We start from the raw sequence: 23488 nt of genomic DNA, 5'->3' as shown, positions 1-23488 counted from the left end.
GCCCAGAAATTTGGATGTATTTCCTTCTGGGGACAACAGCTGCAGCTAAAAATAAAAATGTTTCCTTTCCAATCGATCTCCTAGTCTTCCTGCTGATTTCTGGTTAAAATTCTGGTTTTAAGATAATCAATAATCTATAACATCGTGACCTTGGGCAAGTCACATGCTCTCAGAGACCTCCTCTGAACAAATTTTGCCAAGAAAACCCCATAATAGGTTTGTGTTAGGGTTGCTATAAGTCAGAAATGACATGAAGGCAAAGAGCAACAGCAACTAGTGTTTAAAAGTGTAAATATATCCATATATCTATATATAGAAATAGTTATAGCCCAGGACAACAGAAAAATCATTTGGATATTTTTAAAAACCCTGAGAACTAATGCAACAAATACTGCAGTTTCTCAGCACATTTGCTCCATAGTCTAGAGGAGCCCTAAAAAATACAAAAGAACTCAAAAACATCAAAGAAGGGGCCATACAAATAAATGGTATGTAGACCTCTGGTTTTTCTCCGGGAGCCTCTCTCCCCAAATATTTTTCTCCTCAGGTAACACTTTCTTCAGGTTTTGGAAAGCCTTCAGTAGGATGTTCTCCCTGCATTCCTGAAATATATCCACCTCCTCCTTGTCGTTCACACTGCTCGGCCCATTAACTGGCTTCCCATATTGGACCCAATCCACCTCCTAGAGGGAAAAGACAAAGTGTGTAGAGATTACTGCTGCTTCTCTTACTGGTCAGAGAGGGCAGGGGTAGCGGTGGACAATAGTAGTGGCATTGCTAGGGCTGGCAGCACCCCGTATGGTAACTCACGGTGTCACACCCCCTAATTGACCTTCTCCCATATCACACCATACAGAATCCTTAGTATTTTTCTTTTACTAATGCTATTCTTAAATTATATTTCCCATATATTACTGAATGTAATGGCAATGATGGAGAGAGAGCCAGTGTGAGAGAGAAACACTGGTTTGAGTGTTGGACTGTGACTCAGGAGACCAGGATTCGATTCCTAACTTGGCCATGTAAACCCACTAGATGACCTTAGGCAAGTCACATGCTTTCAGCCTCAGGGAAAAGCAATAGCTAACCTCCTCTAAACAAATCTTTCCGCGAAAACCTTAGATTCACCTTAGGGTTGCCATAAGTCAGAAATGACTTGAGGACAAACAAAGAAACAAATGGCAATAGTTGTGACATAAAGAACTAGCAAAAGTTTATATCTTGATATTATTATATCATATACACAGCCTGTTTCAAATGGTTAAAGTGAAAATTTGGTAAGATGCTAATTATTTAAAAAGAAAATTTTAAAAGATTTATTTTTATTTTTTTTTAAATAAATTATTTCTTTAAAAGCTGAGGCCTCTCCTTTCTCTTCCCACTGAACCTTTCTCAACTCACACAATCTATTCAACATTTTAACAGTTGAATGCCACATCCCAATTCTTCTGAAAGCAAATGTTTAGGGAGCAGTGGTGTCACCATCTTTAGGGTGTCACATCATGTGGCCCACACTCCCTAGTGACACCCCTGAGCTCCTGGGTTTGCCTGTGGATCCCTTATTGGAGCATGGGCCTTGCCAGAGGCCCAAGAGTGCTGGATTCTGGTGGTGGCCCTGATTTTAGCTGAGTACACTTCTGATATCAGATATCAACTGAAGAGGAAGGAGATGGAGGACATTCCGCTCTTCCTCTTAAAAACAGACTCCTTCCCTTTCTGTGAGTGAAAAACCATCTAACGAAATCATGGCTGTGGTCTGATTTGAGTGAATCATATGCTGGCTAAAGGTTCATCCCCTTAATCACTAAAGGTGGTACAGCTCTGATATGTTTTCAGCTACAGAAGAAGGGCTGTTTACCCCCCTTAAGTACCTATTATTCTGCTATAAAACATCTGGCCAATTGTAAGTAGCCCAATAAGAGTAAATTGTAGGATGCCTTGACAGTTACTGATCTGAATTGTGACTGTGAAGAAGAATCACAGTGGAGTAAATGCCCTCCACCCCTAAATGGTGGCATTTAAAAAAAAATGAGCCATGAATTCTCTCTTGCATTTCAAGATAGGAAACCAGCCCACAAATCATTTGCTTCATTGACTTATATCTCACCCCTATTCCTTGAGGGCTTGTGCCAGGAAAGAATAATAATAAAATAGGATTTATGAAATGGGATCATAAAAGATTATATCTTGCAGAAAAATATAAATGTGAAGCTAAAACCTCTCTCTCTATTTATCTCCTGCCTCCAAAATGCATACAAAACAGAGCAGGCTTAGCTGCCTCTACATGTTGCTCTAGCCTTTGTCAGATTACTAGCAGAACTGAGCATCAGCTATTAAGAATGCCTGTCTCTTACTATAATTGGAGGACACTATCAATAATCGCTCTCTGTCAAGCACAGAGATTTATGATAGGACACAGCTTAGGAGGCAGTTTCTTAGATAAGCAAAACCTGAGCATATCATCATTCATACTGAATGATACTATGAGGATACTATGAATAAATGGCTCTCTGCTAAAGGTTACTGTGGGACCCAGATAAGGTTTGAAAAGGTGCTGGTGCCCTCTGGGTCCTGCCCAGAGCTAAGGAAGTGATGCAGTGGGAGGTGCAGCTGTAGTGAGCAGCAGCACAGATGTGTTGTGTGATGTCCAGAACATCTAAGAGAATCACTAGAGGCCAGAAAATTTCTGTAGAAATTAAGATGGGAGCAACTGCCTCGACAGACACTTTGCACCAAGTCATTTAAAGAGAGAAAGAGAGAGAATCCTAGGATGTTATCACATGGGAGGAATGTCTCTCAGTTTCAAAAGAAAAGAAAGTAGGGCCAATTCAGAAATGAATGCTATTATGTGGATGGTTATCAAACGCACAGAAGAACACTTTGATATTCCATTGTATTTAATGGGACTTGAGCATCCACGGATTTTGTTATTCACGGGGGGTCCTGGAACCCCATCGGATAACAGGGACACACTGTACAAGCTACTGTTTTCCCTATTACCATGTATGGATGTGAGAGCTGCACAGTTAAGAAAGATAGGAAGAAAATCAATTCCTTTTAGATGTGATGCTGGAGAAGAATGCTGAGAATCAATTCATTTTAGATGTGATCCTGGAGAAGAGTGCTTTTGGACAGCGAAAAAGACAAACAAATGTGTCCTAGAGCAGACCAAGCCAGAAATCTCCCTGGAAGCCAAAATGTCGTACTTTGGGCACATCATGAGAAGGGACAACTCATTGTAAAAACAATAATGCTAGAAAAGGTGGGGGGAAAGTAGAAAAAGAGGAAGGCCACATGAATGGACTCTTATTAAGGAGCTCATGGGTATGACTTTGCAGGAAGTAAGCAGAACAGTGGAGGACATGGAGTCTTGGAGATGTCTCATCCACAGGGTCTCCATGGGTTGAGATTGACTCGAGGGCAGTTAACAACAACAACAAACCCAGTGGGTTTCCATGGCCAAGCAGAGATTTGCAACCTGGTCTGCAGAGTAATAATAATAATAATAATAATAATAATAATAAATTTTATTTTTACTCCGCCTTTCCATAGTTATGATCAAGGCAGCTTACAAAATTTAAAACATTACAATACAAGATAAAAATTCAATATAAAAGATAAAAGCATTACTACAAGGAACAGGAACAGGAAATCAATAAAATACACATGTGAAGGGCAAAGAGAAAGAGAGATTAATTTACAATGGTCTGGGGTCGAAAGGGGGGGGGAAGGGGGCAGGAAAATAAACAATTTAACTAAGGTGGGAAGGCCAACCGAAATAGATACGTTTTCAGATTTTTCTTGAAAATATCTAGTGAGGCGGCAGAGCGAAGCTCTACGGGGAGCTTGTTCCAAAGTGAAGGGGCAGCGATGGCAAAGGCCCTCTGTGAGGTCCGTGCAAAGTTTGACCTAGGGACCTCCAACAAATTTGTCCCGGATGTTCTGAGTGTTATAGTCAGAATATTATAGTCCAACACTCAAACCACTACATCATATGCACTTTGGAATGACATTTGGTATGTTCAAATTTGCAACACACACTTCTTACCAGAGTTTGTGAAAAGTGTTCCTAACAAATAGGATCTATGACAACAAATGCAAGGTTGGTTCTTGAACTGCATCACACCTAGGTTACCAGAACCTGAATTACCAGTGTATAAAGAAATCTTGTAGCATCTTTGAGATTAACTGAAAAAAAATTGTAGCATAAGCATTTGTAGACTCAGTCCACTTAAACTAACTACAAACTTCTTTCTCTAAATTAGTCTCAAAGGTGCTACAAGAAACTTTTGTATACTGTTTCAGACTAACACAGATGTGGCTTTAAAGACAACTACAATTGAAGGCACTGAGTTACCAGAACATTCTAAACACTATAAATGACAAATGTCCTAATTCCTACTAGAATATAGAATGGCAAGCCTCCAACAATTTTCAGATTTACAAAATTATGTGTACATTCATTTTTATTAATTTAGTGAGACAGGTTTTAAGGGTAAGATGGACCATATACATTGGAGCCTAGGGATAAACATTAATTGTTGTGAAGCTGCAGTAGATGAAGATAGTTATTCTCCTTGCTCTGCCCCTAGCCAAAGTCAGGAGTCCATCTTAGCCTGCTTGCACAGCTCCAAAATGCATTATTATTATTATTATTATTATTATTATTATTTACTTATACCCGGCTCTTCAGCCAAAAGGCTATCAGAGCGGCTAACTTCAGTTTATACACTCTTATGACTGGCTTTGGTTACTGTGCTATTTTGTTAATGTCACTCACTTAATAACTTCCCAATTACTGTATATAGTTGACTATAAGTCAACCTCATGTATAAGTCGAGGGCAGGTTTTGGGGCCAAAATTATGGATTTTGGTATGACCCATGGATAAGTTGAGAGTAAAATTTGGGGCCACATAACAAAGGATCTAAAGGATAAAGCAAAGCAAAACAATGCCAAAGAATTTAGAAAATTCCAGCAAGCATAGTTGTTTGTGTTCATACTAAAGGCTGGACAGATGAGTAGAGGTGTGTCAGTGCTTCCAGGACAAATTATGCTCTTTCCTTTCACCAGGGGATGATTCCTTTTTAAAAATAAGAGTTAAAGTACAGTACTAACATTGACCCATGGATAAGTTGACTCCAGTTTTTCAGGTCAATTTTTTGATTAAAATTTCTAGACCTATACAGTACATTGCATAATCTAAGAATTTATCTCCTGCATTTTTTAAAAAAAAAAAATCCACCCAGCCAAACCTGCTATCCTATAGTTGCCTATTACAGCCCTCCTGTATCTACTTTCAGCTTAGTCTTCATCCTGAAATAAGTTGAAATTGTGAACTGTCCTGGCTATAGGTTTTTGGCAATATTTATTTTTTTTTAAACTTTATTTATTAAATTAAAAATACAGTATACATACAGTTCATTATATGGTTGCATACAATACACATGATATAACATACATACATACATGCATACATACATAATTTGTTACAGTATTGTTTTTGGCAATATTTATGAGCAATACCAGGTGCTCATAAATATGATTCTCTAAACCTTGTCCAAAATGCAGTTCTTGCTTGCACCAAAATGAGCAACGAGGACACCCAGAACATATTGATATAAATAGGTATATTTCATCTGAGTTATTTTACTTTGCTGTCTTCTGCAATAATTCACTTAGCGTATACTGTATATATCCTGACAGGTATACTGGACAATAATCTCAGCACATCTTTCAGTCTTTGGTTCTCTATTAATCTTATATTTAAAGCATTTCTGTTTTCTGTGTGACAGCATATCCGGGTTGGATGGGAGCTGTTACTGACCACAGTTGCCCGAACAATCAATGAAGTCGAGAATCAGATCCTTACAAGAGACGCCAAAGGAATCACCCAGCAACAAATGAATGAATTCAGAGCATCATTTAATCACTTTGACAGGGTACAGTATACTGTTTTGTTTTGTTTTAAACCAGACTTTCTATGCTATAAAAAGCATTTGTACATTCTTCTACTGTTTTACACATTTAAACCCAGACAGACTTTTATAGACAAGTTTATTTTTAACAGACAGGAATAGACAGTAAAGTTTCATTTATTTTTGTTATGTATTTCCAAGAGCTAGTCACACCCACTTCTCTAGCTAATATATTTGAAATGTCTCATTCCTGATCAACCCCATTTTCTTACTATTTCTCCATTTCTGTTTTTCTTTGAAAGCAAAACATTCCAGAAGTCACTTTCACCTTTTCTTGACATTATTTCTGTCTCTTTCTTGCAGCATTCAAATTCTTTCTCCTTTTGAATCTCAGTCATACACATTCCTTTAACAAAAGAGGTTCATTCAAACCCCATTACATGTCCGAAGAATGTAGTATGGAGCTCCATCATTGCTCTGCTCAGTCTTGTACTTCCACTAATATGTGCATTTAGTGATTGAGTGAAAGGCATTTTCCATGTGCCATTGAGGCAGGGCTTGGAATACTACTTTTTAAAACTAATTTGTCCCTGATACTCATTTGAATGTTTGAAACAGTAGTTACTCATGATACAGTTTAAATAATTAATAGTGTTGTTAATTCCATGTAGATATTATTTTTGGTTACTTTAAAAAGCCTTGGGATTGATAAGAGAATAACAGAAAACTCTGGAATTGATACAAGAATGCTGTAGCAGAAAAAATTGGATGTTCCTATAAAATATATCTTAAAATGTCCTGAAAACTTTCAGAAGTTGCCAGAAATCATTACTTTTTATACCAAAGTATGTAACTTCATGCCCATTCATACTTTTGTAATAGAACTTTGTCCCCCCTTTGTTACTAAGAACAGTAACATATTGCAAGTAACAATGTTGCTTGTAACACATTATTTCCAAGCAGTTTGTAGAGCTCTTTTGCACAAGGAGGGAATCTTCAGCTAATCAGGCAATGCAGTAGACCAGAGGGCCTTTCACATGTTCTTGCATCCGCAAGGGGGATTGCGTAAATCTCCTTAAAAATAGTGGCTGAGATCCCCCCCCCCCCAACATTTTGTCTTACTGGGCAGCAGTCACTGCATGTTAAAAGGTTTGCGTTCTTCTGTTGATCAGGCCACAGCAATCTGACATTTCCACCTGTTACCCAAAGAAAGGTGGGACTGGGGGGGGGGTGTCCCTACCAATGGTGTCAGCTTCACATTAAAAGGTTGGAGAATTTGCTTAGCTCAAGGAAGCTTATGAGAAGCTGAGTAGCTTGAGAATAATTTCCATCTGTGTATACCAGTATTTACTGAGGAGAACTCCAAGTTTGGATCAATAAAGAAAGTATTATTTAGAAATATGAAATAGTGCAACCAAACACACAATAGCAATTCAGACAGACACGGCATTCAGAACTCACCAAAGTATGAAAAGCGGATAGCAGATGTTCAGGGGTGCAAAGGGGTGATAATTACTTGTCCTGGAGAGACCAACTATGTGTAAGGAGGCTAACTTTTGGGACTAATATTTATACCTGAGATCCTAACCTCAGGGTGTGCTAGGTGCTATCTTGCAATATAACAAAACATCTGATGGTCTCCCCAGGAATCAACAATGGAATTCCAGACTGACTGTGACTTTAAACTCTGAGTTACAAAAATAGCAATTGGATTAGGATAACCTCAGGGTGGATGGATAGGGAAACTGGCTGGAATTATGGCAGCAGATAGGTAGGAACAACTGACTTACTGCCTTCAGTGCAATGAGACATTTGTTTCTTGGTGCTAGATGACTGGAGGAGCACACCCATTTAACTTTTGTCTCAGTATTATCTGGATCATTCCATATGTCTTGGGGTCTCCATCTCTTTCCCATGGGAAATTCATCTGGTGTTCCAAAGGTCATGACCTCTTATGCCTGGCCCCAGATATGAAAATATAAAAATATGGAGTCTCCAAATATGTTTCTTCCAACCTAGCAGTTTGAAAGCATGTAAAAGTGCAAGTAGATAAATACTGTAAGTACCACTTCTGTGGGAAAGTAAGCATTCCATGCTGGCCATATGATCCCAAAGTTGTCTTTGACTGTAACAGAAATTTCAGGAAACTTAAATTTCTAGGACTGACAGAGCAAGGATTGGCAAGAGGACCTAGTAATTGAAAATCCATAAGTTTATTTCCAATTGTCGACAAAGGAAAACAATGAACTCAGTGGAATTCAAGTTCCAAAAGCTGAGACCCCGAACAAGACAAAATGGCTCTTTTTATATTATTCAAGACAAAGAAGCTTCTTCTATACACCTGATTGGCTAATTACAATTTAAACATACAGAATTCTTACAATCAGAACAGAAATACATGCATACATTAAAACTGCATCATCACTCCTTACCCCCTCCTGTAGGAATTCAGTGGCTTTCCTCCTAACCTTGCTTCTGAATGTCAACTATGTGTCCTTATCTCAGTAGTTTATGTTATGTCTTTTTACTGGTGCCAGCTTCCATTCAGGTCAAGATGCACTCCTTATTCCTTTGCTCTAGTTTCTCTAAACTCCAAGCCTTTATTTCAAAAACCATCTCTCTGGCTGACAAAGGTGACTCCATCTTTCTATAGTTTTTTTATTTCAACAAGGAATATTTCCACCACATTCCCCCCTTTTGATGTTTCATCAATATTCATATTGCATGATACTATCAACTATTAACTCTAAACTCAGAACAAAACAAACCTGTCTAGCAGTTACCAAAATATTAATATTCTTACCATCACCAGGCAATAACATCTTCCAGTCGGTCCAATTTCAGAAAGACAGTGTATAGCATTAGTTAAACACACATATTCTCATTGCTTTTAACCCTTTGACACTTTTGTTGGATCTGATTCTCTGGAGTTTACTCTTGACACCAAGCTAATCTTCTAATAGTGATGTATTGTGTATTTGTTTCATGATTCAATAGGAAAACTCCACTATAAAGAATATTGTATCTGCTGTCAGAATCACATCTCATTGAGAAACTATAATTTTTAGCCTGATTACAGACTCTTGCCAAGCAACTGTTACTATGCTTCTCTGGACTACTCTCATAACAGAATAGGAATGCCCAGGGTGCCACCATGTTTCAGATGTTCCTCCACTCCAGGGGCATCTTCCATCTCACGTTTCCTCAGGGAGATCACTATGGAATAGCTTTTGTTGTGTAATGCCATTTAATCAGAATAGATCTGGCCTTCACACTTTAAGACTATCTCCAGATGTATAAAAGTCTCCCTCCTTTCAAAGAGCGTCCTGAGAAAAAACTTACCATGCTTGACTTGAATTTTATGCCAATTCCACAGTTAACAATAGGAATCCTGACGACAAACACAATTATGTCTTTGATCATGGAGCTTGATGAGCTTATTTCTTCTTTTCAATAGGGTTGCTTTATTAACTTTATTGTGAAAATCATATGTTATTGCTTATGTCAGGAACATATGTGCATGTATATGTAGGCTTATGTTTTGGGATGTGATTTGATTTGAGAATATGTATGATTGAACTTTATCACTTTTAGCATTAATTACTTATAAAAACCTCAGACAACAAACAGAAACATGAATAGAGAACACAAACAAGGAATATAGACAAGAAAAAGAGGCAATGTCTCTGAAAAAAAATTTTTGATGGAGCTTCAGCTCAAACTTGATTGAAGTCCAAGGTGGTGCCCATTTCAGCTTCCGGGGTGTGAAAATGGGACATGCACCTGTATGTGTATTCTTTTTATTATTTTTGTGTAATCACTTATAACAGACATATAGGAAATCATAAAAGAGAAAAGGGGTGATAGAGAGCATTTGAAATCTTTCTTTCAGAGGAGCTGGCGTAGAGCACCTGAAGTCCTGGAAAGGTGCAGCCTAGCTTTTCTTGATTGATGGCGAAGTAGAGCCCACTCAGCTTCCGGTTGTAAGTGGGGCTTAAACTTCGTTCCTCTTGTCTGTGCCCCCCCTTTTCCCAGGCAAAGGAAAAGCAAAAAACTGAAAAATACTAATTGACAAGTTATTAGAATGTTATGAATACATTAAAGGTATACTTTAGCCACATTTCATTAACTCCCCTCTTATAGGCTTTGCTAAGATATTTCTCTTCTAGAATTTATGTCTCACTGCTAACTCTAACTAACAACAGATCCCCTGGATCATTCTTGGGTCACCCTGAGCCCTTTATGCTTTAGGTTTTTATCTATGCCTGCATCTTTGGACCTTTTGAATCCTTTTTTTTAAAATACATATGTAACCTTAATTTTACAGACTGCATTTACATGTACATACTGAATATGAAACTTTAACTCTGACCCAATGTACTCACAGCTTTATCTCATTTGAATCCACAACAGTTTGACAACAGAACAGGGAACAGGAAAAACAAAACTATGATAGAGTGACTTCTTTGCTTTTTACTCAAGACTCAAAAAAAAAAAAAAAAAAAATCAGTTCATGCTCTTTTTTTAGTCACTCCTCTCAGGCCAAAATGATATATTCTAGCTTGGAATTAGGATACAATTTCACACATGCTGGCTTGAATTTAACTTGATTAATTTTGATTACGTCTGGCAGTGGAAACCAGAATTTGAATTTGTAAAATGTTTCCAAATTTTCTCTTGCTACAATATAGTAGAATACCAATCTCTTTAATACTTTCATATCATTCCTTATTCCATTCCAGAACCACATAATAATTCAACATAGGATCAACTGGCTCGCCATGTTATTTTTTCAAAATAACAAAAATTATAAATTTCAATGAGTGTAAATCAAATTGACAATCACTAATTAACCAGAATATAACAATTATATTCTGGATCTCTGGGTTCCAAAATCACAAAAAGAAACTTTGGGTGCTTTCAAAAATACATTTAGATATTATAAAAAATAAAAATAAAAATTCAAGCTAAAACAATATACAAAAACCTCTTGGATGGGCCATTCTCAAAACTTAAAAATATAAAAATAGTTCTCAGCATCTGTTATAACAAAAAATCATTTCAAAAACTTTAGGCCAGGCATTTAAAACAAAAAAAAAAACAATTATTGCAGTCAATAAGCAAGAATCAAAACAAATCAAAATATTCAAGAGCAAAATTAAAAATTAAAACCAGGAACAAAAAATGATTTAAAACAAGCCAATTTAACATGACATTGGCAAGACTTTGCAGGCATCTTTGAGCTCAAAAATACAAAAGCTATGGCCTCAAAAATTAGCATTTGAAATAAGTACAAAACAAGCACACAATATTCAGAAAAAGCGAAAATTCAATAGGCCAGGGAATAGGCCAGGAAACTCATGGATCACAACTTAAAACTCAAAAAAATAAAAAATAAACTTTGTATGATCTCAGGCATTCAAATGCTCATGATTGCAACAACTGTTTCAGCCTAGCACAGCTGTAGCCTTACAAAACCAAAACATCCTAACTTTTCCCCAGGCTTCAAAAGAATTCAGGCCTAACACACTAATCTTATCAACTTTAATTGGAAAAATAATTTAGCTGGATTGCCAATCAGAAGATTGCAGGTCAATAATTTAAAATCCAAAAAGCACAATGAAAAACAATTGCATTTAAAAAAACATATATAAATTTCCAAAGGCACAACTTAAACTTCATTTTAAAAACCCATGAGAGCATCTTGAGGCCAGAAAATAAAAACAAAATATTGAGCAAAAAGCTGCTTGCCTGTAAATTTAAAAATATCAAAAACAAGCTTGCATTCTCTGGTCAGATAGAATCCAGTCTGGCTATTGTTGATGTGATATGAACTCTCTCTACAAACACACACACACTTCCCACTCAAAGAAAAACAAACCATCTTAATGCAATCTCTTTTAACAAGCATCTTCATAGATCACCCTTAAGAAGACATTTACTATTTGTTCATCTAAGTCTAAAGCACAACCTCTATTCTATGAACTTAAAAAAAAATCCTTTGCCTTTAAAAATAGTCTACAAAAATCTCAGCCAGAGGGGAAGAGAAAAAAAAAATTTAAAAACAAGCTTTGAACTTACAACAACTTACAACGCTGTGCTGCTCCATCTCCTTTAGCCACAGCCAACACAAACCTCTCACCTCTCGAAGATAATTCCCCAAACGTTTGGCCAAAACTCATCAAATACTTAACTTTCAAAATTACTATTAAAACCAATTACCAAAATCACACCAAAAGCTCTGAAAAGTACCCATGTTGGTGTGAAAGTCACCAGATTGGCAACACGAAACTCCATTCCAGGTTTTCTTTCCAACATAGCTTCTACTATTGCTTTAGCTTTAGCCAAAGGAAAAGTTTTAAAATGCAAACCGTGGGCTTTCCCTAACCCCCCTTTCTCTCTCTAACTCCAGCCAGAACTCAAACCACTTGTCCATCTGCACCAAACCCATTTCTAAATCTTTCTCAGCCACTTAAACATACTCAAACCTTCTGCAACATTCTTGAGCCTTCAATTTCAATTCAAACCTTGTTTATACTTTCCTCTGTAAACCTTTTCCAACCATTTTGCTTGCTAACTCGCTCCATAAGCTTTCTCCTTTCACACACCATCATTTTCACATCCTCATACCTTCAAACACTTTCTTTTATCTTTCTCACAATTTTCTCCACTCTTAGATCAACTTCCAACCACAGTCCAGTTCACAAAATCAGGCCACAGCTGAAGCTTACTGGCTAAGCTTAAAACTCACTATTTTATTATTACTATGCCATAACAACACCACCACTATAAAGCACTTATTTCTGCCCATCTTCTTAAAACTTTTACTGACAAAAGAATTTGCAATGTCTCTGGGAAGGCACAGGCTTAATATTCAATTTAGATATGCATTCAAATTTAGGGCAGAACTTTCCCAAAGACACTGATCATTTAAAATCATAAAAACCTCAAGTTAAAACACCAATTTTCCAAAATTTATCTACAATATACACAAAGGCAATTTCCAATTTTTATAATTTAAACAATTTCAATTTCCCCAAACAACAAGTTTCTATCTCTGGGTTGCTCCTGGCCACTGTCTAACACACAAAGCTAATTCAAAATCCTCTTTTCTTGTCATGTGGGGGCCTTCTTCCCTGATTTGCACCTCTCTCTGCAGAGTCTATCTCTATCTTTTCTATCTCTTCCACAATTTGGGCCAAATCAATCTGAATCTTGAACACAGCTTCTTTAATACTAGTTAATCTCTCATCCTTTTTAAACACCAATTCTCTGCAACTATTCAACCCAGGTGGGCCTTTTAAAACAGTCTTATACCAATAGAAAATATACAAATAATCATTGAGTAACCCTCTTTCTGGCTCCAATGTTTTAGAATACAACTGCAAGACAATGTCAATATCTATACCACCCTCTCTCGGCCAATTTCGCAAAATCTGACTCCAAACATCTTTACACAAAAAGATTAACCGCTCCTTTTTCAAATGTTTCCCCATGCCTTTCCTAAAACATTCATCAAAATGACCAACCATGTAATCCAAAGGAGTTTTACCTTCCTCAGCCATTCTTAGACACAAAACAACAAAAGACCACAAGCACAATTTCAACAGGCGCAAACACTATAGTACACACTGGACAGATTGCAAAACCCACAAATCTCAGACACTACATACAGACAAATTCCACACGTTAAATACCCACGTTTTACTCTTTACTGGAGCTCAACAGTCTTTACTGAAGCCACCACCACAACCAGACAGAATGAAACAAAATATCACAACCATAATTTATACTCACAATAGACCAATGCTCTCCTCCAACTCTCCACCAGCACCTAACTTCTAGCTATTTAAAACAAAATACCACAGAAGGGAAAGGTTTGCCACCACACAAAAGGTAAAACAATTTATTGGCACTTGGTGATCAGTAGATTAACTACCCCAGCACAACTGAGCAAGTGCCTTATACTTCCACACTGATCCCACACTTTGGCAATCAATACTTACACCACAATCTACCTCCTTTCAGTTCCCAGTTCCTTGCTTATGTTCCCTAGGGGCCCGGTTCCTGAGTTTTGGCAAGAAGGCTTCTCTGGGCAGAACCTTTGCTACTGGCTCAGCTAACACAGGGAGGGGGTCCTTTCTCCCACTCGCATCCAAAGATTTGGACCGGTCAACGAGGCTCCCTTTTTAGTGCACTTTTCCCTATATTTTATACTTTACCTGTTCCTGAAGAGATGATTCTTTTTCTATTTTTTTTCTTTTCCTTTTTCCCCCAGTGAATTTTCAAATTACTAAATGGTCTCACATAGGCTAAACTCTGTTCCTACCACTGAGCCAATCCTTATGTTCAGCCCTTCCAATCAAAATGTTGGATGGCGCCAGGGCCTTCTCACAAGGGTCCACTCAATGCCAAAAACACATAGAGCCTGCAGGAAGATAAGTTCTTCCACTCTTTGCCAATTCTTGCTTGCCTTTACTCCTGGCTGGCTCCACAGACAATGCTGGTTCCATCGACTTAGTAATGGAGATGAGCACCACATCCTACAGTCAGACACGACTAGGCAAACTTGTCAAAGGGGACATTTTTACCTTTTAAATATAACATGGGGTAAACCCCCCTCCTCCAAGTGATCTTCAATGTGACAGTCAGAAGTTAGGCCCCAATAACACTTCCCAGTTGTGCCAGTGATCTTTCTTGGGGAGTGGGCATGGAAATGTCAATCTGCTGCCTCCCCATTGGCAGAAGAACAGATCCCTGTCACTCACAGTAGCTGCTGCCCTGTAAATCAGGAGTGGGGGACTTTTACAGTATCTACATATTCCCTACACTACTGAATATGTAGGATCATGAATATAAATCAGTTACAGTATGTAACTCTATGTTACTCATAACTGCAATAGTGAATTCCAGCCAATGTTTTTCATGCTGAGGGCAGTGGCAAGTGCAGGGGGGAAAGCTGCAACCTCTCTGTTCTCCTCCGAGTGACAGTGCACCCTGGAAGCCACTTGCCTGCTACTCCTCTCCCTCTGGCGGCTGTGACCTCCTGGGTCCTCTTCCCAGCAGAGGGCTCCTGGCAAGGGCAATCTCTTCCACCAAGGCTGGCCTCCTTGCTTTCTGATACTCATTTGAATGTTTGAAACAGGGAGTGAAGGTGGCGGACAGGGCTGCCATCCTTCCTTCTTCCATTTCAAGGAACCCTCTGCTGGGAGGGAGACCCAGGAGGTCTCATCCCCTGGAGAGTGAGGAACAGTAGGCAAGTGTTGGCCATATTTGTGGGGAATGGGGGTCCAGAGAGGTTGCACCTTTCCCCCTGTGGTTAATAATAATAATAAATAAAATATTTATTTCTAGCCCGCCTTTCCTGTGATCAAGGCGGGTTACATACACGTGCCAATACAGCATAGCAATACAATATAAAACACAATAAAAACAACAAATACATTACATTAAAAATTGCAATAGCAATTACAAATTACAAATTACAAAATCTAGCTAGCTCGAGATACTTCAACACATACAGTAAGAGAGGGGAGGGCTACATTGGGGAAGGCTGGGGAAAAGCCTGTTGAAACAGGTAAGTTTTTAACTCCTTCTTGAACTGGTCAAGAGAGGTGGCCTAGCGGAGCTCACCGGGAAGCGAGTTCCAGAGTTTTGGGGCCGAGATAGAGAAGGCCCTCTGCATTGTTATGGCATATTTTGAGTCTGGAACTCTCAAGAGTTGCTTCCCGGCCGATCTGAGAGCGCAGGGCGGATTATATGAAGAGAGACGGTCCTCCAAGTACCCTGAGCCCAAGCCATTTAGGGCTTTATAGGTAATAACCACCTTGTGTTGGGCCCGGAAGCGGATTGCCACTGCCCTCCTGTCAGCCTGCTGGGATCCTGTATTGCCCCCCCCCCCAGCCCACCTCCCCATCCCTTTGTCTCTAATGGCAGTGCAGCCTCATGCACATACTGCCATTGGGAACAAGGGAACTTGACAATCTGCGGATTTTGATATCTGTGGGGGGTGGGGTCCGGAACAGATCCCTTGCAGGTACCAAGTGCCAACTGTATTTTAAAGAGATAAATGATTGAAAAGGCTTGCTAACTTTCCATGTCTCATACCTCTACCTCCAATCTCGGGGCAACTATCAGGCATTCTATTAGTACAAATATTGTTTCTAATGTCAAATTCTCCAGTTAGTTGAAATATCTTTCTTGTGAACATTCTTATATATATACCACAATCTTACATCCCTTGCCAGCACCCTGAACAGTTAAAAACCTTCCGCCATCTTCTTAATAATTCTCTTGCAGCACTTACTCAATTTCAGATGGCTTGCTGATACCATTTCCATTTAAAATATGCTTGAGTTTCTGACACATACTTCTGTAGCATTCTTGCTGTATGTATATCATACCAAAAAAGCCCCTAGGTATGTTTCCCTTCTTGTTTAGAAACAGCTTGAAAACAAATTAATCAAATCTAATGATTCTAAGAGTGCTTTTGAACAGATGATGCAGAAAAATAAAAGAAAACAGCATTTAATACACTGATGAACAGTCAGTATAAATACATTGAATTGAGACTCAGCCTGATTTTAAAAAAAGATTTAAATGCTTAAATCCAGCAGAGGCAATTATTAATGTTTTTGATTTGATTTTCCAGGGATCATTCCACATGAGAGTGCTTGGCAATAGATGTGTGAAAGAGAGAGAAGGAGCAGAGCAGCAGAAACCTTTTCCTCATCATTATTTATTCTGACAGTACATGTGCTTATGTTAGTAATTAGTTGTGGGAAATCCATACATCTTCCTTAAAGGCAATGTTGTTAATATGGTCATGGTCATTCAGTTATTTGTATCTGCAAAATATAATCTCCCCCCTCAAAAGAAGCTTCAGAGTAATGAAGTATCATCAGTTTGTAGTTGTGTCTTGGGATGTGGTTTGGAGGTCATGAGCACCTATCAAATATATTATTTCTGACACGACGTGCATCACAACTTCAATGCCTGCACTATTTGAGTGGGTTATTATGTTGGCAACTGAAAGCCACAGGACACAATTCCCCTCTCCCATATTTGTCTTTCTGTTTCCCATTTGGCCATTAATTTAACTAAAAGTTCAAGGACCATCCCCATCCCATGATGTTAAGGATGAATGTGACAAACTGGATTGCAGTAAAGATAAAGCTTGTCTTGAAGTTTAGGAAAGGTAGGAAAGAAATTACCTAGAGACACAGGGAAGCTGTTGAATTGCATTACTGCTTTCAAATAATTTGATAACTACAACTCAGCAGTTGCAGACTTACAAAATACATGCAGCTTGTGGTTTGATGTGATTCAGAATACTTGGATTCTGATGGGCATTTAGGGATTACTGGTTTGTTCTTTTGTTATCCACAAATAGTGTTCTTTTCTGTGCCTTTCAACCATGATAGATACCTTCACCTGTGCCTGTAAAAATGGTTTATATGATGAAATCCTCCCAACCTTTGTTTTATCAAAGCACACATAGTTAATAAAATTAGCCTTGCTGGCAGCCTTTCCTTTTTAAGTTGGATCTGAGCTGTTAGTTGATGTTTTTAATTTATTATTTAGAACAATTATATGCCACCTTCAGCAAGGCTTCAGGGTGCTTTACAAAAACAAAATAAAATGCATAGTAAGCCCTCCATATGCATGGATTTTTTATGCATGGGTTCAAAACTTGAAATTATTTTTAAAATATATAAATTCCAAAAAGCAAACCTTGTTTTGCCATTTTATATAAAGGGTGCCATTTTACTCTGGCATTGTATTTAATGGGACCTGAGTATCTGTGGATTTTGGTATCCACAGGGGTCCTGGAACCAAATCCCAAGAGATACCATGGGCCTACTATACTACACTCAGCTTGATGCTGTTGAAATGAAAATCCCTGCTTGTGAAGTTGTACTGGGTTATACATCTGCACACAGCCATTGTGCAACTGGTTTGGGAAGCAGTTGTGCAATCACTTGTGCAACCTCTGCACAAGAGCTTGAGCAGTAAAAGCTTGACTGATCTTGTTAGCAACCTTGTGTTAACTCAGAAAATGTGCCATTTCTGGCACCATGAGGTTTGTTGTACCACAGTGGCATGACCAACCAGAAGGGTCAGTCCTACTCTTCCTGCTTCCCTGCATTAAAAAACAATTGCAATGGATTGCTCTGTGCCATATAAATGAGTACTTTCAGCTTAACAAGTTCAGACAGCTTGGGACATGTTCACAGTATCTCATGTACAAATCAATATTTTATACCGCTACATTTCTTCATCTTTATTAAAATGCCAGATTTTTTTAAAAAAACTTAAATTATGTTACACCAAACTAGGCTATGTGAAGGATTTTTGTTTTTCTTCTTTATTTGCTGTTTTGTAATTGGTCCTATTATGGCTTAATTTCTTGGGACATGTCTTTTATTATAAGCTTCTTCTTCTTCTTCCCTTAAACTGGTGGATCTCCTTGGAACTGACCTTGAATGAACATCTTATGTGTCGTGCATCTGATGATGGACTTTTCTTATCTTTGTGGAAATTGTATTGGCTCCCCCCTGATGCCTGAAACCTCCTTTGCTACATTCCACATATTTCCCCCCATTAACAGAAGAAGAATGGGCTTATGGACCATGATGATTTCAGAGCGTGCTTAATTTCAATGGGCTATGATTTGGTATGAATCTTACAATGTTGTTAATTTCCTATAGCTTTTTATAATGTATAGATAACAGTATTTTACACTTCATATGCTCTGGCAGAATCACCAGTGTTGCTTTTAAAACTGTGGGTGCTGTTTAAGAACTGAAGTGGTCATAGGAAAACAGGAAGCTGCTTTATCCTGAGTTGGAGAACTGGTCTTCCTAGCCCAGCACTTTAATTTCAGGCTGGCAATGGCTTTCTGGGTTTCAAACAGGATTTTTCTAGCCTGGTCTGGAGATTCCTGGTATTCATGTGGTCTCATACCTAATTACTAACCAGATCCTTCCTTGCTTGGTTTCCAAAACCAGACTATATTTTCTGTGCTCACAATGGCATGAAAAAATTAAATTACTCAAAATCTTAATGTATAATGTGCATTTAGGAGTCAATAGGAGTGCAGATTTATTCACTGCTGTTGCCTTTTACAAACAGCTGTTTATCCATATGCATGAGTTCTGAAATATTTTGTGCATCCATTAGGAGATATAAATGCAGGTTTTATTATATTTATATTTTGGATGACTTTAAGAGAAAACCTAGAGGGTTTATTAAATTTTATTTAACGGTGTATTACTTTGCTGTTGTTGTTGTTGTGTGTTTTCAAGTCATTTCCAACTTGTGGCTACCCTTGGCAAATTTCTTCAGAGGGGATTTACCATTGCCATCCTCTGAGGCTGAGACAGTGTAACTTTCTCAAGGTTACCCAGTGAGTTTCCTTGCCCAAGCCCATTTTAGCTTTGGCATTTGTGCCACACCTTATGGCTACAATCTATTTTTAAGCATTTAATTTTAGCAGTCTGTCACATGCTTACCAGTTTTCAATATTGTGGTCCATGGGTGTAAAATACAGATAATTCCTTACTAAAAAATAACAACACAACAACAAGAATAATGGCAAATCTGATACTCAGTAAACTGCATACTTTAAAGGGTAAAGCTATGCATTTGCTTATCTAATTCTTTCTTGTGCTTCTTCTACTGTAAGTTTCATGATTGTCTCTGAATTGTGTCCAAGGGTGAGGCAGAGTTTGCCCGAATCATGTCCTTAGTTGACCCCAATGGCCAAGGAACTGTCTCCTTCCAATCTTTTATTGATTTCATGACCAGAGAAACGGCAGATACTGACACTGCTGAACAAGTTATTGCTTCTTTCAGGATCCTTGCTTCAGATAAGGTTAGTATATTGTATATTGTAATGGGATTTTCCCTCTTCCTTGTCTCTGTTTACAAATTCTATTTCTTCAAGGCAGCAAAGTAACCAAGCGCTAGAAAAATTGAGCAAAATATTGTAGCCTTGGTTAGAAGCCAAAAAGTTAAGATGTTTTAGATAAACGATAGCAACTGGGCAGTTTTGTTAAACCAGGTAGGCAACTCTAAACCTGACCTAAATAGTACAAATTCTGCAGTTGGAATAAAGAGTGTACCTGTACTATTGAACTGAAATTTTCTAATCATAAGACTAATTTGTATTACAGAGTTGTCACTGAAAAATCATGGGTGGATAGGTTAAAAAAAAAGCTTGGGGAAGGGATCTAGAAATAGGTCCAGGATTGAATTCAACAAATGGGAAAGATTTAATCATTGATGAAATTCAAGTATACAGGGACTAGGAGCTATACTGAATGAAGACATCTTGCTATCATTCCTGCATTCTCCAATTTCTTTCCATTTAGCAGAATGGTCCATATGTGTTCATGCTACTCTTTATAATTTGGTGGACTGGGCACTTACTATTCTATTTACATCCCATCTTTCTTCCAACACAGGATCCAAAGCAGTGTACAACATTTTAAAATCAGCACTGTTAAAGTAGTGTTGATACAAAAGTTAAAGCACAATTAAACTAAAATTCTGTTTAAAAAAGTTTGCACTTTTGTTTCAGTTAAAGCTGAGGGATTCTTAGAGCATATCTGCACAAATTGTGTTCCAGATTTGACACTTTAAATACTAGAGAGGGTGTAATGCAGTGGTTCCCAACCTTCTTAATGCCGCGACCCTTTAATACAGTTCCTCATGTTGTGGTGACCCAAACCCATGAAATTATTTTTGTTGCTACTTCATGACTGTAATTAAATAGGTGTTTTCGAATGGTCTTAGGTGACTCCCATGAAAGGGTCATTCGACCCCCAAAGGGGTCCCGACCCACAAGTTGGGAACCACTGGTGTAATGGAAGAAAAACCCCTAACAACACAGCTGTTTGATGTGTTATCCATCCCTTCTCCCCTTAAAGAATTCAGAGTGTTTAGCAAAATCTGTATTCTGGGAGTGTCGGGGGGGGGGGGAATTATGGGGGGGGGGGAATGTACAAATCTGGTCAAGTAGGAAAAGCTACCAAACTCAGTTTCAAATTGGATGAAACTATCAGTTTCACATTTAACAGTGATGCTTGCTAAGGTGATAAGAGGCATTTGATTATCACAGGGCAAGCTTTTCCACCTCTGCATTTTGCAGATTAGCTTGCTCTGTTTGCTGCTTGCTCATTGGGAGGTAAACAAGAGCTTCATTTGCAAGTCTGACTGTTCAGGTACAGTAGTAAGCTATGTCAGAATCGCCTTGTTGCAGGATAATATTCCATACAGTTTTTTGCCCTCAAGTGTTTTATACTCTTTAATAGCCTTCCCCAAACTGTTGCTCTTCATATGTGTTGTATTATGCATAGATCATGTTGAGAGAGGCTGATTTGTGGCATATGAGATTCCTTGTCATGTATGCCATATCCAAGATTTTGCCAAATCCCATAGTAGTGCCAGCATAAAATGTATTTCATAACTTGTTCTGACTGTGAAAAATTATACAAGATCCTCTATCTATGCCTTTTGCAGCCTTATATTCTTGCTGAAGAGTTGCTTCGAGAACTGCCACCTGAACAAGCGCAGTACTGCATCAAGAGAATGCCAGCCTACAAAGGACCAGGGGCTGTTTCCGGAGCTCTGGATTATACCTCATTTTCCTCTGCGTTGTATGGTGAAAGTGACCTGTAACCAGCTATGGTAGGGTTGGGAATTGTGTGGCCCTTGAAATGCTGTTGAATTGCAAGTCCCAGCAACCTTAGCCAGTATAACTAAAGTTGAGGAATGATGGTAACAGTAATACAACTTCTGGAGGGCCACACAATGCCCACCCTTGAACTATAGTCACTGTGGGCAGTTAAAGTTTTTTTTAAAATCGTACATAAAACATTACAGTTTGTTCCTTGAAAAGTTTGGTGAGTTAACTGAAATAAATTTATCAAGTTTAGCGGGTACATTCAGCAAGTAATTGTACCAGAGATGGGGAATATGTGGGCTACAGTTCTCCTTACTGTTGGAAGGGCAATGCAAGTCAAAGTGGTGGTTGGTGGACTGGTGCCAATCCATTAATGATTTGCTTCCAGGAAAGAAAGAAACACTTTTTGCCAGTGGGCACAAATACAGCACCTGGCCCTGGCACACTGGGGGGGGTGTGTGTGCTAATATCCCAAATCAGATAGCTTAAGAAGCAACAGGCTTAGCTGAACTGAGGTTTAGAAGAATTGCAATTGGACAACACTGGAAGGGCCACATGTTCCCCACCCCTGAACTGTGCCATATAAGATGTGCAGCACTGATGGGGTTTTATGTTGTTTGTATTAGCTTTGTCAGTTTTATACAGCTACAAGGCTACATTGGCTCAGCAGTGTCTGGTTGATGTTATTTTTAAGAAAAACCAAACATATAGGAAATCTTTCTCTCACTGTCAGTTTAGGAAGCCTCAGGAAAAAGGAAAAACCTAACCCTTTTGAAATTGTCACCCTACATAGCTTTAATATTTATGAAATATTTTCTTTAAGATATCTTCATGCTTTACGTAAGTCTTCTGGAGTCTCCCTCCAGGTGTTTCCTTTTTGCTTTCATGCCATGGTAATGCTTTCATCTATGGATATTGGCTTTGGTGTGCTTCTACAGGTGGAGCTGAATATACAAGAGGAAGAAGAAAATGAATCAAGGCAACTCAAAACCATTAAGCACAGTTTTACTGGTTTATTAATGTGAAATTTATTTGAATCATAGTTGGGCTTTTTGTTTTCATAAAGTCATAGATCTTCAGGAGTTTATTGCAAAGAACAAAACAAAAACCCAATGGTAAATTTTAAACTTAACCTTGAAAGCACTACCTGGTTTTTGACATGGCAGCTGAAAGGGCACAACATTGACAGGGTATTTTAAGAAAGCTCTGTGTGTCTATGTTAAAGAGTTTAATACCAAACTTTCATTTTTTAAAATATAGTTCTAAATACTGGATGATAGTTTATTGTTAACAGTGTTCATGTCAGCAGCCATTAGAACAAGGGTAGATATTTGCTGACCTCATTTTTTTTTGGCCTACAACTCATATCAGCCACAGCCAGTCAGCCAATGAGGGATTATAGGAATTGTAATCTAAAAAAAAATCAGGGACAGCCACAATTCTCCACCACTGCTATAGAAATCCTTTTTTGTTTGTTTGTTTTACTTGAAACCTAATAAGCACAGGAAACACCATTCAGTGCAAGTAAACTGAAATATTCACAAATGCTAATAAAAGCTTTATGGTCCAGTACAATTCAAATGTGCCTACTAAATAAAGTCTGCTTTTCAAACTATAAAGATGTTGGTTGTTGATTTCTGTTGTTGTGTGTGCCTTCAGGTCATTTCTGACTTATGGTGACCCTAAGATGAACCTATCATGGGGTTTTCTTGGCAAGATTTGTTCATAGGAGGTTTGCCATCGCTGTCCACTGAGGCTGACTGCATATGACTAGTCCAAGGTCACCCAGTGGGTTTCATAGCCAATCTGGGAATCGAACCCTGATCTCCAGAGAGTCATAGTCCAACATGTAGACCACTATGCATGCTAGCTCTCAATATTCA

At 38.3% G+C, this 23488-nt stretch overlaps 1 protein-coding gene across 1 annotated transcript in view; it reads left to right on the top strand.

Moving 5' to 3' along the window:
• ACTN2 (actinin alpha 2) overlaps nucleotides 1-23205 on the top strand; it is a 90000-nt gene extending 66795 nt beyond the window's left edge. The window contains exons 18-21 of the mRNA XM_089529858.1: nucleotides 5795-5941; nucleotides 18528-18593; nucleotides 19635-19793; nucleotides 21443-23205. Of these exons, the coding sequence (XP_089385984.1) occupies nucleotides 5795-5941; nucleotides 18528-18593; nucleotides 19635-19793; nucleotides 21443-21601 (531 nt within the window). The 3' untranslated portion in view covers nucleotides 21602-23205. The remainder of the gene's footprint in view (nucleotides 1-5794; nucleotides 5942-18527; nucleotides 18594-19634; nucleotides 19794-21442) is intronic.
• The last annotated feature ends 283 nt before the right edge of the window (nucleotides 23206-23488 follow it).

Source organism: Sceloporus occidentalis, unplaced genomic scaffold, assembly GCF_023333645.1.
Source record: "Sceloporus occidentalis isolate IW3139 unplaced genomic scaffold, rSceOcc1.0.p SCAF_6, whole genome shotgun sequence".
In the NCBI taxonomy this organism is placed as follows: domain Eukaryota; kingdom Metazoa; phylum Chordata; class Lepidosauria; order Squamata; family Phrynosomatidae; genus Sceloporus; species Sceloporus occidentalis.
Note: the sequence above shows the minus strand (reverse complement) of the source record. Positions and strands in the feature narration are given on the sequence as shown.